The 17,085-nt window shown below is 44.5% G+C and overlaps 1 protein-coding gene across 2 annotated transcripts in view; it reads left to right on the top strand.

Annotated features, from left to right (window-relative positions):
- Positions 1–17,085, top strand: part of MYO3B (myosin IIIB) — a 294,124-nt gene that overhangs the window by 85,583 nt on the left and 191,456 nt on the right. For both annotated transcript variants that reach the window (XM_079981556.1, XM_079981555.1), the window contains one exon: positions 13,006–13,071. In XM_079981556.1, coding sequence (XP_079837682.1) covers positions 13,006–13,071 — 66 coding nt within the window. The remainder of the gene's footprint in view (positions 1–13,005; positions 13,072–17,085) is intronic.

Here is a 17,085-nt window from a genome sequence, read left to right as displayed (position 1 = left end):
GTGCATGAACAACGCAGACAGTTCCTTTTTTGTGTGCAGCAGAGCCCAGAGCATTGCCTGCTTTCTGGGTTTGCTGCTAAATAAGCTTTAAGTGCACTGGGGAAGTCAACTGGTTAATCTTGTCAACAAATTGCCCATACTTGGAGAGTGCTATGGGTTTAGCAACGGTGAGATTGGTTCTCTTGGGTCACGTGACTTCCAGCTTCATGACAATTCTAGTTTATGCTGTCTGTGTTCTGCCTTGAACTCTCTGGACTTCTTTTCTCTGGTTAGCAAGCCCAGTGGCATGGAAAATAAGGGAGGGGTGCATCTGCAGAACACCCAGTTCAAGCCCCATGGGGAAAAACAGCGTCCCTACAGTGCATTCCAACCCTGAGTGAATTCAGTGTGTGTGGAGTTTGAAAGTGGCAGGGCTCACCTCCTGATACTTGCCTCTGACAATCTTAACTAGGTAGATGGATCTATTTGCAATAATGAATTTTGCAATGTGTTTAGATATACAGTGGTACCTCGGGTTAAGAACTTAATTCGTTCTGGAGGTCCGTTCTTAACCTGAAACTGTTCTTAACCTGAGGTACCACTTTAGCTAATGGGGCCTCCCACCACCACCGCCGCATGATTTCTGTTCTCATCCTGAAGCAAAGTTCTTAACCCGAGGTACTAGCGGAGTCTGTAACCTGAAGCGTCTAACCCAAGGTACCACTGTAAAGGTTTGGCATGGGGGAGAGAGATTGGAGGCAAAATCTGAGATCTTCCCTAGCCTTAAAACCACAGCAGAAGAATTCTTGTGCCCATCATGCTAGCCACGTATTAGAGATAAACGTGAGGAGAAATCTGAATTCATACTTCCAAATTGGGCTATGCACATTTCAGCTGTCTGGGCTGGGGCTGGGGCTGGTGCCGAGAGGCTGATCTGGGCGGTTACTGGGGTCAGCAGTAGGCCCAGTCCACACACCAGCCCCTCCTCTCCCCGCCTGGAAGCCAGCAGGTAGTGGCCAAGTCCCCTTTGTGGCAGGGGCTCGTGGGATGCCGGGTGCAAGCCAAGGCCGCCTGAGGGGAGAAGAGAAGGAAGGGCACCCCAGGAGAGAGGGAGGCATGTGGGTGATTAGGCACCTTAGCTGTACTCTCACACAGTGGTGGCAAAGAAGGAGGCTGGGGTGGCTTGGCGTGGTCAATCGAGGGGAGTGGAATATTTTTTGGGGTGCCAATGGGGTCTGGGCCCCTTAGAGTTGGTGCCTGTGATGCCTAGAATAAACACTTTTCACAATTTTGTTCCACCCAGCAATGTTTATTTATTTATTTATTTGTTTGTTTGTTTATTTACGAGCTCAAAGCGTATCTTTGTATCCAATGTTTGCTTCTAAACATACTTTTTAAGCAAATATATTCTTTTCTGCTGAATTGTGTAAAGCAAAGCCAGAAAGTGACTCGACGATGATGTAAGTAAAAAGGTAAAGGTAAAGGACCCCTGACAGTTAAATCCAGTCGAGACAACTCTGGGGTTGCTGTACTCATCTCGCTTTACTGGCCGAGGGAGCTGATGTTTGTCTGCAGAAAGTTTTTCTGGGTCATGTGGCCAGCATGACTAAGCTGCTTCTGGTGAACCAGAGACACTGTTTAACTTCCCGCCGGAGCAGTACCTATTTATCTACTTGCACTCTGATGTGCTTTCGAACTGCTAGGTTGGCAGGAGCTAGGACCGAGCAACAGGAGCTCACCCCATTGCGGGGATTCAAACCACTGACCTTCTGATCGGCAAGTCCTAAGCTCTGTGGTATTGATGAAGATATAGTGCAGAATTCACCGATTTACACCTTTATCCATTGGGAAAGGTGGGCAACTGCCCTCTGGCCTTGCTGTATGAATCTATATGTAGCTATTCTCCTGCCTTGTAGACTCTCACACCCTGTTTGGGACACCCAGTTCCTACATAAATTACCACTCTTCAGAAGCTGTTACATAAATGAGCACAAGCTGCTAGGATACGGTAACTGCAATTTTGTTTTGCTCCAGTGGAACACTCCGTGCTGACAAGGTCAGGCTCTTGCAGTCTGAGTGCAGCCAAGTGATGAAGGACACAGCCAACCACCTAAGAGGTGGAGTGTGGACAGCCACTAATTATTCCCCACCGAGCTAGCCTGCCTATGCATTTGTGACCCTGTTAGATTTACAGGCCATGCCGCTAGGGGGCAGGAGATAGCCCTCTAGTCTGGGGACATTTTTGCAGCAACAGAAGAGGCGGGTGGGGGGGGGGAGAGAATTCTCTTTCCCCATAGGAATCAACAACTCCATCAGGTACGTGGGCAAGGAAGGAATTACAAAAGCAATTACCGTATTTCTTGCTCTATAACACTCACTTTTTCCCTTCTAAAAAGTAAGGGGAAATGTATGTGCGTCTTATGGAGCGAATGCAGGCTGCGCAGCTACCACAGAAGCCAGAACAGCAAGAGGGATTGCTGCTTTCACTGCGCAGCGATCCCTCTTGCTGTTCTGATTTCTGAGATTCAGAATATTGTTTTTCTTGTTTTCCTCCTCCAAAAAACTAGGTGCGTCTTGTGGTCTGGTGCGTCTTATAGAGCGAAAAATACGGTAATTCGAGTTAGCTTGCCCAGCAGTAGCATGTTGCATTCTGGAGCTGAAGACGTAAAATTGGGGAGCAGCTAACTCATTTACATTCTCACTCAGCGGCACAGTTCCTTTTCAGACACAGGCTGAAGAACCTGTAGCGATGGTGGTAAATGCATTTCTTTACCGTCACGTAAGATATTAGTGCACCCTAGAGCTTTTCTGAACCCCATAAATTACCACGAAGCAGCTGCAGTAAGTAGAAGGAGAATAGCCAGGCTGCCAATATGCTAACCTTCTGACCTCCTGAAATTCCCAACCAGGTTCCATTTAATAGAAAAAAACCCCAATGTGAGCTGATGCGTTCCTTTCAGCAGGGCTCTTCCTGGGTCCCAGGTCGATATCTAAGGCTGAATGCTTTTAAGTGAAAGTTTTATTATGGCATAAAGCATGGGTAGGCAAACTAAGGGCCGGGGGATCCGGCCCAATCGCCTTCTCAATCCAGCCCACGTGTTTTTACATGAGTAGAATGTGTGCTTTTATTTAAAATGGATCTCTGGGTTATTTGTGGGGCCTGCGTGGTGTTTTTACATGAGTACAATGTGTGCTTTTATTTAACATGCATCTCTGGCTGATTTGTGGGGCATAGGAATTCATTCATTTCCCCCCAAAAATATAGTCCAGCCCTCCACAAGGTCTGAGGGACAATGGACCGGCCCCCTGCTGAAAAAGTTTGCTGACCCCTGGCATAAAGCTTTCATGAACTACATGGACTAACACCCCCCCCACACACACACTTTTATATATGCCATATTTTGCTTTCATCAATGAAAGCAGTTTCCTTAGCTGATAGCTTATATTATACTTCTGTAAACATATAAAAAACCAAGCTGCTTATGAAAACAGATTCTTAGGACTCTGCGATGGTGATTTTCTCTTTCTGCAGGGTAGGAGACAGAATGGGGTAATCTGGGAATCAAATTGCTCTATAGAATTTAGGAAGCCCTGCTTTCAATTTATAAATCCCCATCATTACCAAAGATGGTTGAGAGGCTATGAATGCCTTATTAGCTAAGGCCTAGATAGATTACCTCCTCTTCTAAACAATTTGCCCGAGCAAAAGAGGGGAAAGGCTTCCAAGTACAGAGGAGAAATGGAATGAAACATCACAATTAATTGAGGTACTTTGTAGCCTTGGAAACAGTAAGAGAGCGGTGACATCAGCAACAATTATGTGTAATTTTTAGCTTTAGTTTATCACCAAGGTAACCAGAGCCAGTTTTTCCGCTTGCAGTGCTGGAGAATGTCTTGGAGTAGGGAGAGGGTTATAAACCAGGGGTCAGCAACCTTTTCAGCTGTGGGCCGGTCCACCATCCCTCTGACCATGTGGCGGGCCAGACTATATTGAGGGGGGGGACTGAACGAATTCCTATGCCCCACAAATAACCCAGAAATGCATTTTAAATAAAAGCACACATTCTACTCCTGTAAAAACACGCTGATTCCCAGACTGCCCGTAGGCCAGATTGAGAAGGCGATTGGGCCGCATCCGGCCCACGGGCCTTAGGTTGCCTACCCCTGTTATAAACCAGATGGCTAAAGAGACTGCTAAAACAGCACTCTAACCTGGCCCATTGATTGGATTGCTCAGTACAGTGACTTGGCCGCCGATGCGAGTGCAATGACTCTCCTTCAAAAGGCATTGCATGTGAAGGGATATCAGGTTGTTTTTAATGCACGTGGCATTTGATCTGGGATGTTTCATTCAAACAGGCAAGTCCCTACTTGGTTTTGTGGCAATGAATAGGAATCCTGTAACTTTCAGGTCCAATGTGTCCAAGCTGGCATATTTGCTAGGGGTAAAGGTAAAGGTGACCCCTAACCATTAGGTCCAGTCGTGACCGACTCTGGGGTTGTGGCGCTCATCTCACTTTATTGGCCGAGGGAGCCGGTGTACAGCTTCCGGGTCATGTGGCCAGCATGACTAAGCCGCTTCTGGTGAACCAGAGCAGCGCACGGGAACGCCGTTTACCTTCCCGCCAGAGCGGTACCTATTTATCTACTTGCACTTTGACGTGCTTTCGAACTGCTAGGTTGGCAGGAGCTGGGACTGAGCAATGGGAGCTCACCCCGTTGCGGGGATTCGAACCGCCGACCTTCTGATCGGCAAGTCCTAGGCTCTGTGGTTTAACCCACAGCACCACCCACGTCACTATGGCATATTTGCTACATGGGTGCTAAAAGACACACATGGCCACATGGCCACTTGGCCACCTGGCCGCCTTCAGGCTCGTCCTGATGTTATCGCAGAGCCCACTGCAGTACACCTGCTTCCTGCATAATTCCAGCAAATTGGAAGCCACAGCTCACAAGGGAGGAGTGTGCAATGTGCATCCTTCCCATGGGATCACACCATTGTACTGTGCCTTCCTAGCTTATGTATGTTCCATACATCATATACCACTGGATAGCTCAGTCAGTTGGAACATGGTGCTGATAATACAAAGGTCATAGGTTTGATCCCCATTTAGGACAGCTGCATTGCATTGGGTTGGACTAGAGCAGCGGTTCTCAACCTGTGGGTCCCCAGATGTTGTTGGACTACAACTCCCATCATCCCTGAGCTCTGGCCTTGCTAGCTAGGGGTGATGGGAGCTGTGGTTCAACAACATCTGGGGACCCACAGGTTGAGAAAGGCTGGACTAGAGGATTCTCCTTGATCCTTTCCAACTCTACGATTTTATGCTGTCTCAGATGTGTTGATCCTATGCATGGCTTGCCGAGACCATATAACACTGGTCCTGAAAGACCTACATTGGCTCCCAGTACGTTTCCGAGCACAATTCAAGGTGTTGTTGCTGACCTTTAAAGCCCTAAACGGCCTTGGCCAAGTATACCTGAAGGAGCGTCTCCACCCCCATCGTTCAGCCCAGACACTGAGATCCAACTCTGAGGGCCTTCTGGCAGTTCCCTCAGTGCGAGAAGCAAAGTTACAGGGAACCAGGCAGAGGGCCTTCTTGGTAGTGGTGCCCACCCTGTGGAACGCCATCTCATCAGATGTAAAGGAAACAAATCTGACTTTAGAAGACATCTGAAGGCAGCCCTGTTTAGGGAAGTTTTTAATGTTTGATATTTTATTGTTTGTTTGCCCAGAGTGGCTGGGAAGGCCCAGACAGATGAGCGGGGTATGTAATAAATTATTATTATTATTATTATTATTATTATTATTATTATTATTATATCATGCATGCCAAGTGCTGTCCCTGAAGGTCATTCCTCACACTAAACAAAGAAAAGAAAAGCCCACATACATTATTCTACAATAGAAATGGCAATATTCTAACTGCAAAATTGCATTGTCTGGATGACTGTGTATTTTAGTCGGACACAGAAACACACCCAACTCATTTGTCTTTCTTTGCCATTTGGCAAATGCTTGTATTTTGCATGCCTGCCGATACTAACAAAAGGATAAAAGAGCAACATATTAATTTGCAACAAAGACACGCATTGATGATAAGCGAGCAGTCATTCAGGTTCCTTCCTTGCTGTCGTAGACAGTTTTTAATCCCCATTGCCTCTCAACTCCTTGAAAAAGCAGAATGGCTTGTGGGGAAACCATAAAGTTAAGCAGGTTAAATATGTGTTATGAAGCTTGACCACTGGAAATCCTAACTGGGTTTATTCACCTGCATTTGTGAAATGAGCTTTTCCACACACACCTACACAAACATACCCCACTCCCTGACTACCCCACCCCGTCTGACCTTAGCTAGAAACTAAAACTGAGAAGAAATTGACAGGAATAAATGACAGATTCTGCAAAAGACTAATAAAAACTTGCAGCTGCCAAAATCTTCAGGAAGATTTTGGCAGCTGCAAGGCCCATGGATTACGAGGAAAAATGTGAAAACCACTCCAGAAGTTTCCAAGCAGAATACTTTCCCGTTGTACACCAGGTAGCCCATATTGTGTTGATTTTATAATTTTATGGCTTGCTTAATCCTATGCATCTTTACTCAGAAGACTATAAGCCCCCATTATGTTCAGTCTTGCTCATTCCTAGGATTTCAGCCAGTCAGGGCAGTCCCAATCACTGAATTTGAATTAAATCCCACTGCGTCCAATGGGGTATACTCCTTGCTGGTAAACATGGATTGCAGCCTTAACCGGGTTACTTAAAGATTATGATTTCCCCTTCCTCCTAATGTGATATTCTGATTGCAACACATACCTTCTTCTGAATTTAGAAGAGACTTATGACCTGCAACTTCAATATTACTTCAAATGTCTGTGTTTGCCTTATCAAAACACACTGCTGTCTCTCTCTCTGTGTGTGTTTTAACGAATTCATGCAGTGATTTGTAAATGGCTTCCCGAAATGCCGGATGTTTTCTGCATAATTTTGCGACTGAATTATTTGTTGAAATAGCTCATCAGTGTGGCAAGAAAACTACTCGGTCCTGGAGACCGGCCAGACATTCCTGATTAAACATTTGTTTTAGCATCTTGAGTTGTCGCCCTCACCACACCACAATCACCCACTTTTCCCCCTAGAGGTTCCAGTTGTCAGAACCATTGACAGAATTGAAAATACTTACCTGTTGTTGTTTTTTAAAAAAATGCACAGAGGAGGGTGGTGGTGGTTGTAAGAGACGAAACAATGAAAGCTTATGATTCACTGTGCCCAGCAAATAGCCATTCCTATTCATTTCAGGAAAGGAGAAAGTAAACAAAAGTCCAATTAATTTTGTTTCTGAATCAGGAGTATGAATAATAAGAACAAGAAGGAGCCCCCTGGGATAACAAATATGTTTTATAATTATGTGAATGTAACCACATACGCATTTAATGTATAAAAGAATTCAAATATGCATTTGTAAAACCAGTGTTATCCATGCATAAACCACCCACTTAACCTAAAATAAATCTAATAAATTTCTGGATCCTCAGAGGCTTTCATTTCCTGTACAGAAGCAGATAAGTAGAATGCCACTTTCTGTTGTGAATGAAAAATCTGCTAATTCACAATAAAAATAACTTTTAAAAAAGACACACCTGACTTCCACTTTTGGAAGGTCAATCATTTTTCTTTTCATTTACCCATCTCACCAGGAGAAAATAACGGCATATGATTTACTTGAAACATCTGTAGGCGACACTGATGATTGAAAGTCTTCTAGTCCTGGCAACTGGAAGAGCCTCTGCTTTTTATTGCAAAGAGATTGGTGCAAAGCGTGTCATCGGTTTCACCCTTGCGTATTTGCTGTCTGAGGCCAAGGGAGCCTTTTTGGGTTGTGTGTGTATAACCACAAATTATTGGATGAAATGAAGCAAATAACGATTTCCCAGTGGTGTGACCTGTAAAGACTATGGAAATGACTCTCAAGGGGTTTGGGGAAGCTCCATTGATTGTGACAGTTTAATACCAGGCTGGCCCAAAACACTCAGGGGACACAATGAAGTGTGAAAATGTACATCTGAGAAGGAGGCACAAAAAGCCTTCCAAATCCTTTGCTTCTTTGTGAATGTGGGAATTTCAGTTCATACATGGAGCTCCGCTTGGCTTCCCCGTTCAGTTCATTAGAAAGATGTGGTTCTCATACCCCTGTTCCCCCCCCCTGTTGTGTCCCTTTAGTGATGCATTTAGTGACATTTTCAGCCACTTCTGTGTTTACCACTGTGGACATGTGCGTGAATACATGACTTTCGGATGCATGTTAATCAGTCGTTGCCTGTATTATGGAAATACAGTGGTACCTCGGGTTAAGTACTTAATTCGTTCCGGAGGTCCGTACTTAACCTGAAACTGTTCTTAACCTGAAGCACCACTTTAGCTAATGGGGCCTCCTACTGCCGCCGTGCCGCCGGAGCACAATTTCTGTTTTCATCCTGAAGCAAAGTTCTTAACCTGATGCACTATTTCTGGGTTAGCGGAGTCTGTAACCTGAAGCGTATGTAACCTGAAGCGTATGTAACCTGAGGTACCACTGTATTTTCATGTTGCAAGCCACCCTGATCACTTTTTCAACTATGGGAAAATGGCTTGCAGATAAAATGGTGATGGTCATTATGCTTATGTTAGACATGGGACTGGGGCATTATAAGCCATTCACGTATTTCTGTACCTGAGAACTACACCTGTTTGATCTTTAATCCCTTACCCAATGTGTTTGGTTGGCAGAATTTCGCTTAGTCCTGCCTGCTATTTAGAGACAGCTTTTTAGTTATTATTATAATTATTTATTGAATTTATATACCGCCCTATACCCGGAGGTCTCAAGGCACAACAAAACCAGAACACAAAACCATAAAATATATAATCAAGATAAAAAACAATAACCCTAATAATAATAATATTTATACCCCGCCCATCTGGCTAGGTTTCCCCAGCCACTCTTGGCGGCTCCAAACAGAACACTAAAAACTGAATAAAACTTCAAACATTAAAAACTTTCCTAAACAGGATTGCCTTCAGGTGTCTTCTAAAAGTTGGTTAGTTGTTTATTTCCTTGACATCTGATGGGAGGGCGTTCCACAGAGCAGGCACCACTACCGAGAAGGCCCTCTGCCTGGTTCCCTGTAACCTTACTTATCACAGTGAGGGAACCGCCAGAAGGCCCTTGGTGCTGGACCTCATTTTAAAAGGACATAGGATACATCCTATATACATCCTAAATAGTTATCCGTAACGTCTTTCTGCTTTTGCTCCTATTCCAAATCCGGCTCGCTTTTTCATGCCTTTACAATCGCGCTAGAAATCTTCTACGAAAGCTTTCCCAAGAACGTTTCGCCAGTGCCAAAAGACCAAAAGGTACGGGGAAATGGAAAAGATACTGAAGAGGATGTCCCCCTCTAAAAAAAAGAGGGATAACGAACTTAGTTAACGAAGACAGGTAATTTCAACATTTGCCTCTTGGCCAGCAGCCACCGAGAGATTAAAAAAATGAAACGTGTTCACAACCCCTTAGATTAACAACTAACTATTCTGCATCAGTATGCTTTATCTGGGAACATATGGAGTATGAAATTCCATTTAAGGAATTTACATTTCTTAATGCAAGCAATTAGGTGTGTAGTAAAGTCTCGTTATTACACATGATTAGTCTCTCCCACCCCCACTATTTTTTTAAAAGGTGCTCATTTAGTACACTAGCTTTAAGTTCAAGTGGGATGTATTTTAAGACCCAGTAACTGCTGATGTAGGGATGCGGGTGGCGCTGTGGGTTAAACCACAGAGCCTAGGACTTGCTGATCAGAAGGTCGGTGGTTCGAATCCCTGCGACGGGGTGAGCTCCCGTTGCTCAGTCCCTGCTCCTGCCAACCTAGCAGTTTGAAAGCAAGTCAAAGTGCAAGTAGATAAATAGGTACCGCTAGGCAGGAAGGTAAACAGCGTTTCCGTGCGCTGCTCTGGTTCTCCAGAAGCGGCTTAGTCATGCTGGCTACATGACCTGGAAGCTGTACGCCGGCTCCCTTGGCCAATAAAGCGAGATGAGCACTGCAACCCCAGAGTCGGTCATGACTAAACCTAATGGTCAGGGGTCCCTTTACCTTTAACTGCTGACATATGGCCATATCTCTGACCACCACATTCCATACTCCTCAAAGCGAATTCATAACATGCATCTACCTGGCTCTTCTGTCTGCCTGAGTCAGCTCCTGGGCCTGATGCTCAGTTACTAATTCTCCCATTGAAAACAATGCAGCTGCCTCCAGGAATACACCTCTGTATGCCTGGTGGTTGTTTTCTTGGGAAAATATATTGCTGTATTGATTGAGGAAATAAACAGTGTATGTTTTTTGCCTATCAAATATTTTCCCCCCTCCAGCTTTGTCCCATTTCCCCCCCACAAAACTCACTATCAGAGAAGTATTTAAGATCAATGCAGTGACTCACTCCCTCTTCCTTTGTTGCCCATTGTAAATCTATTAGCTGTGATCTGTAATTAGGTGCACAGCTTAAAAGAAAGAACAAATGGTGTCCACTGAACCATGGCGCTCGCCTTCATGGCTAAAAAATAAAATAAAAAATGACCCATTTGGTTTTACCAGCTGTGACATTGGCGGCAGGTTCAATGACAGAGAACACATAAAACTCAATAGATTAAAACGTTTCCAGTTCACTAAACATCCAGAGGGGCATAACAAAGGGTCCCAGACCACTGTAGAGAAAAGGAAAAGGAAAAGGAAAAGATAGGCTCATATGCTATATTTCCTTCCTTCCTTCCTTCCTTCCTTCCTTCCTTCCTTCCTTTCTTTTGCTTGGGGGTGGATCTCATATGGTGGTTTTGCCTTAGAGCAGGCATCCCCAACCTTTGGCCCTCCAGATGTTTTGGACTACAATTCCCATCATCCCTGACCACTGGTCCTGTTAGCTAGGGATCATGGGAGTTGTAGGCCAGAACATCTGGAGGGCCAAAGGTTGGGGATGCCTCCCTTAGAGATTGGTAGAGTTAACAGAGAGTCTCCACCTTCCAAGACAATAATGCCCACTTACATCACAAGGAGCTTATAACCCACCTGCTCTCAGCAGCCAGAATCATCATAACCAGACATTGGAGAGACCTGTCAGGAGTGAGCATGGACCAATGGTATCAGATAGTATGGGAAATTCCCAGGAGTCTTTGGAGGAAGTCATGTGCTTTAAATGTACAGTGTATTCATGACCTCATCAGCACCTGCTTGTTTAATAGTAATCTTCTAACCTCGACGTGGATTTTTTAAAACAGAAATTGCAGGTAGATGTTTTCCTGTGTTCACTGTTTTCTGAATTAACCTCTGCTGATGAGATTTGTATGCACTGCTGCTGGTTCTGTGATGCAGGTGCTGGTGGCAGGAGTGCATTTAATGGAACATGGGAGTAGGCATTAATGTCACTGAATATAACCCATCACATTACTTCCCTAATAGTAAATGTGATAAATGATGCATATCCTGCAAGTATTTTGGATTTTTCCCTTCTCATTTTGTGCTGGCGTTATACCAAAGGAGAAAAGTAATAACACATTCAGCTCAGATAACATGACAAACTGCAATGAAATAGGATAGCTGAAATGGTTTTGAATAGATACAGATGAATGAAAATGGGCCATTTATTACGGAGCCATAATGTCTTTACTGTGGCTTGATTTGTTTTGATTGTGTGTGCGTGTGTGCATGGGATGTGTAGAAATGGTAAAACCCAACTCTCATTTGCTCGTTAACTTTCTCCAGTTTATGCTGCCTTTTTGATTCTTGCTCTCTCTTTTTGCCTTCAAACCTTGCTATTTATTGCTCTGAACTGAATGGGGGGTATATTTATCAGCAGTCCTGTTCTTGCAAGCAGGGACACTGAAGTTGTGATTATTATTATTATTATTATTATTATTAATTATTTCTACCCCGCCCATCTGGCTGGGCTTCCCCAGCCACTCCGGGCAGCTTTCAACAGAACATTAAAAACAGAATAAAACTTCAAACATTAAAAACTTCCCTAAACAGGGCTGCTTCTAAAAGTCAGATAGTTGTTTATTTCCTGAAGGGAGGGCATTTCACAGGGCGGGTGCCACTACCGAGAAGGCCCTCTGCCTGATTCTCTATAACCTCGCTTCTCACAGTGAGGGAACCGCCAGAAGGCCCTTGGAGCTGGACCTCAGTGTCCAGGCTGAACGATGGGGGTGGAGATGCTCCTTCAGGTATACTGGGCCGAGGCCATTTAGGGCTTTCAAGGTCAGCACCAACACTTTGAATTGTGCTCGGAAACGTACTGGGAGCCAAAGTAGGTCTTTCAGGACCAGTGTTATATGGTCTGTTAACCACCTACTGTTGCTGTGTCACTTGCTTTGGGGTATGTTTGCTGTAAGGTGTGCTGCTTTCCACTTTGCATAGGGTTGTTGAGGAGCCAAAGGTTCCTGTGCTTCCATGAAAAGAGCCTTCCTCTCATGGAAGGAGGTCTTCTCTTGAAAAGCATCCTTTGCCAGACCAAGGGAATCTTTGACTCCAATGCTTCACTGCAATCATTCATCCGGTTTACATTTACAGTGGTACCTTGGTTGTCGAATGCCTTGGCTCCCGAACGAATCAACTCCCAAACACCACAAACCCAGAAGTAAGTGTTCCGGTTTGCAAACGTTCTTTGGAATCCGAACTTCCAACGTGGTGTCTGGTTGAATGCAGGAAGCTCCTGCAGCCAAACAGAAGCCACACCTTGCTTTTTGAATGGTTCTGGGAGTCGAACGGACTCCTGGAACAGATTACGTTTGACAACCAAGGTACCACTGTACTTAAACTTGTTCACTTTAGAAAGACAAGGCACGTGTCCCTGCACCTTCTTTAGTAGTGGCAAAAGGATGGAATAATTTATTTGTTCTCCCTGCTTTTAAACAGCAGGTCAAACCCCAGATGCTGTAGGAAAATTCATTTGATCTAGTTTTGTTCTTATAAAACATTTGTATTTTCCAGGAACCCTCCTCCTACTTTGTTTCAGCCAGAAAATTGGTCCAGAGGATTCAACCACTTCATTTCCCAGTGAGTACAACCCTTTTCCATTTTAAGCAGCTTAACCTTGTGTGCCGTTATCGCAAAATGATATGCGGCAAACCTTTGGCAATGAAATTTCCTTCCTGCAAACAAGAGCTCTCTTTAGCTTTTGTTTACATTGCATAATTCCTTCTCAACTTTTGTCTTGCTGAAAACTTTACAGTTTCGCAGAGGTGGTGGTGTGATCTGCATTTGAAATTAGTTGCCTGGCTATTGATAGCTATAGGTCTGAATACCCTCCTGTTGTTGTTCTTATCCTTAATATACCTCTTCCTGATTCTCTCTTGCTCAGTCTGTGAACCAGGAGCATAAGGCCTTAGGAGAGGAATAGTTCAAGTGACCGTTGCAGCTCAGTCTCCCAAATCTGATGTCGAGCATAAAGTCGAGCATACAGCCAGCGCCACAAAAGACCCGACACAACTTCGTTGTATCACACCACAGTGGAATCACTGGTTCTGAGAGCCAGTGTGGTGTAGTGGTTAAGAGCAATAGACTCGTAATCTGGTGAACCGGGTTCGCTTCTCCGCTCCTCCACATGCAGCTGCTGGGTGACCTTGGGCCAGTCACACTTCTCTGAAGTCTCTCAGCCTCACTCACCTCACAGAGTGTTTGTTGTGGGGGAGGAAGGGAAAGGAGAATGTGAGCCGCTTTGAGACTCCTTCAGGTAGTGATAAAGCGGGATATCAAATCCAAACTCTTCTTCATCTTCTTCTTGAACCATGAACGTTTCAGTTCCCGGACGTCGAAAACCCGGAAGTAAGTGTTCTGGGGGGTTTTTTAGCATTCCTCAGAACCCGAATGTCCGACGCAGCTTCCGATCCGCAAAAAGCCTAACTGTCAGCCAATCAGAAGCCGTGCCTCAGAATTTGAAGGTTTCATAAGTCGAATGTCCTTCCAGAACGGATTACATTCCTCTTCCGAGGTTTCACTGTACACTGGTTCTCTGTCTTCCCTAAAATGTTCAAATACATGAATTATGTAGGACATGCTTTGTGCCAGGACTGTAGCATGGTGGGGGGGGGGGCTTCTAGGGTGACTGCTCATGTTGCCCTCCCTGACCCAGCCCTACGCCACTTTGTGAGGTGTTGCTCTAGCAGCTGGTATTGCTTCGGCAGCAAAGGCCCTCCATTCGCCCTTCACACCCCACCTTAGAAAAGCTCCTTGCAGAGGACAACTGTGACTTCAAAGAAGAATGGGAACTTTTTACAAATGATCTAAAAAGACAACAAAATGAACTGGACTCCTTGGCAGGTTTTGAATAAACATACACAAATTTATTGATGGTTAATACAGTAGACAGATAATATAAGGATTTATATAATTTTACAGTATTCAGAGAACAATTCAGAGAAATCAGAGAGAGGAGTTGAGGGAAGTCTTGAGGGGGAGGGGGGAGGGTTCATTGGGGAGATGGGGGAAATAATGAAGATGATATGTTTTGATATTTTGTTATGTTGAAATTGTTAATAAAAAAATTTAAAAAGAAGAGAAAGAAACACTCCTTGTAGAGCATGGGTAGACAAACTAAGGCCCAGGGGCCGGATCCAGCCCAATCGCCTTCTCAATCCAGCCCGCGGACAGCCCAGGAATCAGCGTGTTTTTACATGAGTAGAATGTGTCCTTTTATTTCAAATGCATCTCTGGGTTATTTGTGGGGCATAGGAATTCATTCTTCCCCCCCCCCCCAATATATATATAGTCCAGCCCCCCCACAAGGTCTGAGGGACAGTGGACCAACCCCCTGCTGAAAAAGTTTGCTGACCCCTGTTGTAGAGCCACTCAATGAGGCCATTTGAGAAGTGCGCAACAGCCATGCACCCTTGATCCCAGCCTCGCCTGGGATTGAAGCACACATGGCTGTTATGCACTTCTCATTCCATACTCCCCGAGTGCTCTGGTGGCAGCTGCTGCTTTGTACCATCCTGACTTGATGGTTTGTTTGGTTTTGGTTGGTTCATAACCCCAAGAATCTCTTCCTCACGTATCACCACTCTTTGCCTCGGTTCTTCAGATTCCCTTCTTGAGAAACTTAGTTGAAGCATCAAGATCTGCTCTACATCTCCTCCAGTAAAGACAGATGCAAATAATCCATTCAGTTTTGCTTTTTTCCCTCTCTCCTTTTTCTCCTTTAGCACACCTTTGACTCCCTTGCTGTCCCAAAGTCCCAAAGCAGCTTTTAATATATGGTGACCACTGCCATTTGAGTTATGGGTCATTCCATACAGAGGGTTTGATTCCCACTTAAAAAGTTATTTTTATTTTATTTTATTTTTTAAAAAATTAAAAGCATCAAGCTATACAGCATCGAACTCTTTGGCCATTAGTGATAAATGACTCATTTATATGCATTAGTTATGCATTTGTCAGTGCCTGGCTTGTGACAGTTTCATTTTGATAAATTAAAAGAAATGATTGTAACAAGTCCATTGTTCCTTTTATCCAAATGTTAGGACCATGCCTGATGTTCCCGTCACCCTTGTGACGAGTGGTTGAATTTTCAGTAATTCCATTATCTACCTCCTCCCTGATGTTGACTATAATTTGCATAACAAGCTTATCTGGTTCAAGTTGTGGTCCAGACCTATGTAGCTACATAGAAGGGAGCGTGCATCTTCAGACAAGTGCATTTCTGAATTCAGCGCTAATACAGCCATTCTCCCCCTCTAGCTGCCATCACCAAATCCTTTTAGGGTCTCATTCAGAGCAAGTGTTCTGCTCCATATGCCAATTCTCCTTAGCTTGTGCAGAATTGCCTTGTTATTGTTGACACACTGGTGTTGTTCAGTGGATTCTCTATATATTTAGTTAGAGAACACAGTCCTGGTCAGCAATTATTTTAAAATTGTAGCCATGGACACACTGGGGGGAAGTGTGAACAGGGGCATGTCTGACATGCCTAATGGGGTGGCAAGGATTTGATTGGGGTGCTACAGCAGGGGCCAGACAAGAAGTCTCTGGAGGCAAGATTGAGCCTCCAGCCTGCCAGCTGCCGATCTTTACAAATTTTTTTTTCAATAAGCAGAAATTTACCTTTTCTCAGTGTGGAGAAGAACGCCACTGAATTACTTTTCATCACTCAGCTATTAAAGGCTTGGGGGTTGAGTTTCTGAGACGGCAAGGAGTTTGCAACCACAGCGTGATACATTTACTTCCAGGTTTTCCTTAGCTGTACATTCATGGTTATGTGGTCATTCTGTCTTGATACATATTGTATCATATGACATATATACATAAGGAGTGCAGTGAACAGTTCCAGTTTTCATATTGGCCCAGTACACATGTCATGCTAAACCATGGCTTAGTGAGATGTGCATGAGCAGAAAGGAGTTGCTGTGGGCCTTGATCCTGCATGCGACCTCCTCTCCCATCACCACTGTGATAGGAATTTTGAGGTCTTAGATATATGGTAGTGTTCATAAGCGTACCAACCAAGCGCGTACATAGATCAGCACAGGAAGAGCGACCTGGAACCATTTTGACTCCTAAACTGAGCAAATGTTTTCTCTGCAAGGTCAAAGTGGGAAACCCCCCCCATTGTCTCTTTCCTCACAAATCCTGTCTTAAGGCCACATTTAAGATATGAATAGGGTGTAAGCCTGTGACCTGGCCCAGGAACTAAGTATTTATCACTACAAAAGACTGACCAGGCTCCCCAGGCAATCCAATCAAGTAACCTGCCAGACAGGAGATAAACAATGACAGGAGAAAAACAACATTCAAATTTCTGTTTAGACCGCCTTTTCTGTGATGTAGGTATGATGTATCTGGGGGGTGGTCTTAGGTTACACCCCTTCTGTGATGTATGTATGATGTTTCCTGGGGTGGTCTTGATCTACAGGGTGGCAATTTCAAAAGTCTTTATAAGGCCTTGCTTGCCACTTTTCTGGGTTCCTCCTCCTCTCCTGCAGGTGAGGGGAGCACCCTGTTTCAACAGTTCAATAAAGATCAGGCTTACTAGCTGCTTTGCTTCTCAATATTCTCAATATGGCCTCTGTTATCTTC

This window comes from Podarcis cretensis (genome assembly GCF_951804945.1).
Source record: "Podarcis cretensis genome assembly, chromosome: 1".
In the NCBI taxonomy this organism is placed as follows: Eukaryota; Metazoa; Chordata; class Lepidosauria; order Squamata; family Lacertidae; genus Podarcis; species Podarcis cretensis.
This window is presented reverse-complemented; position numbering and strand designations above follow the sequence as displayed.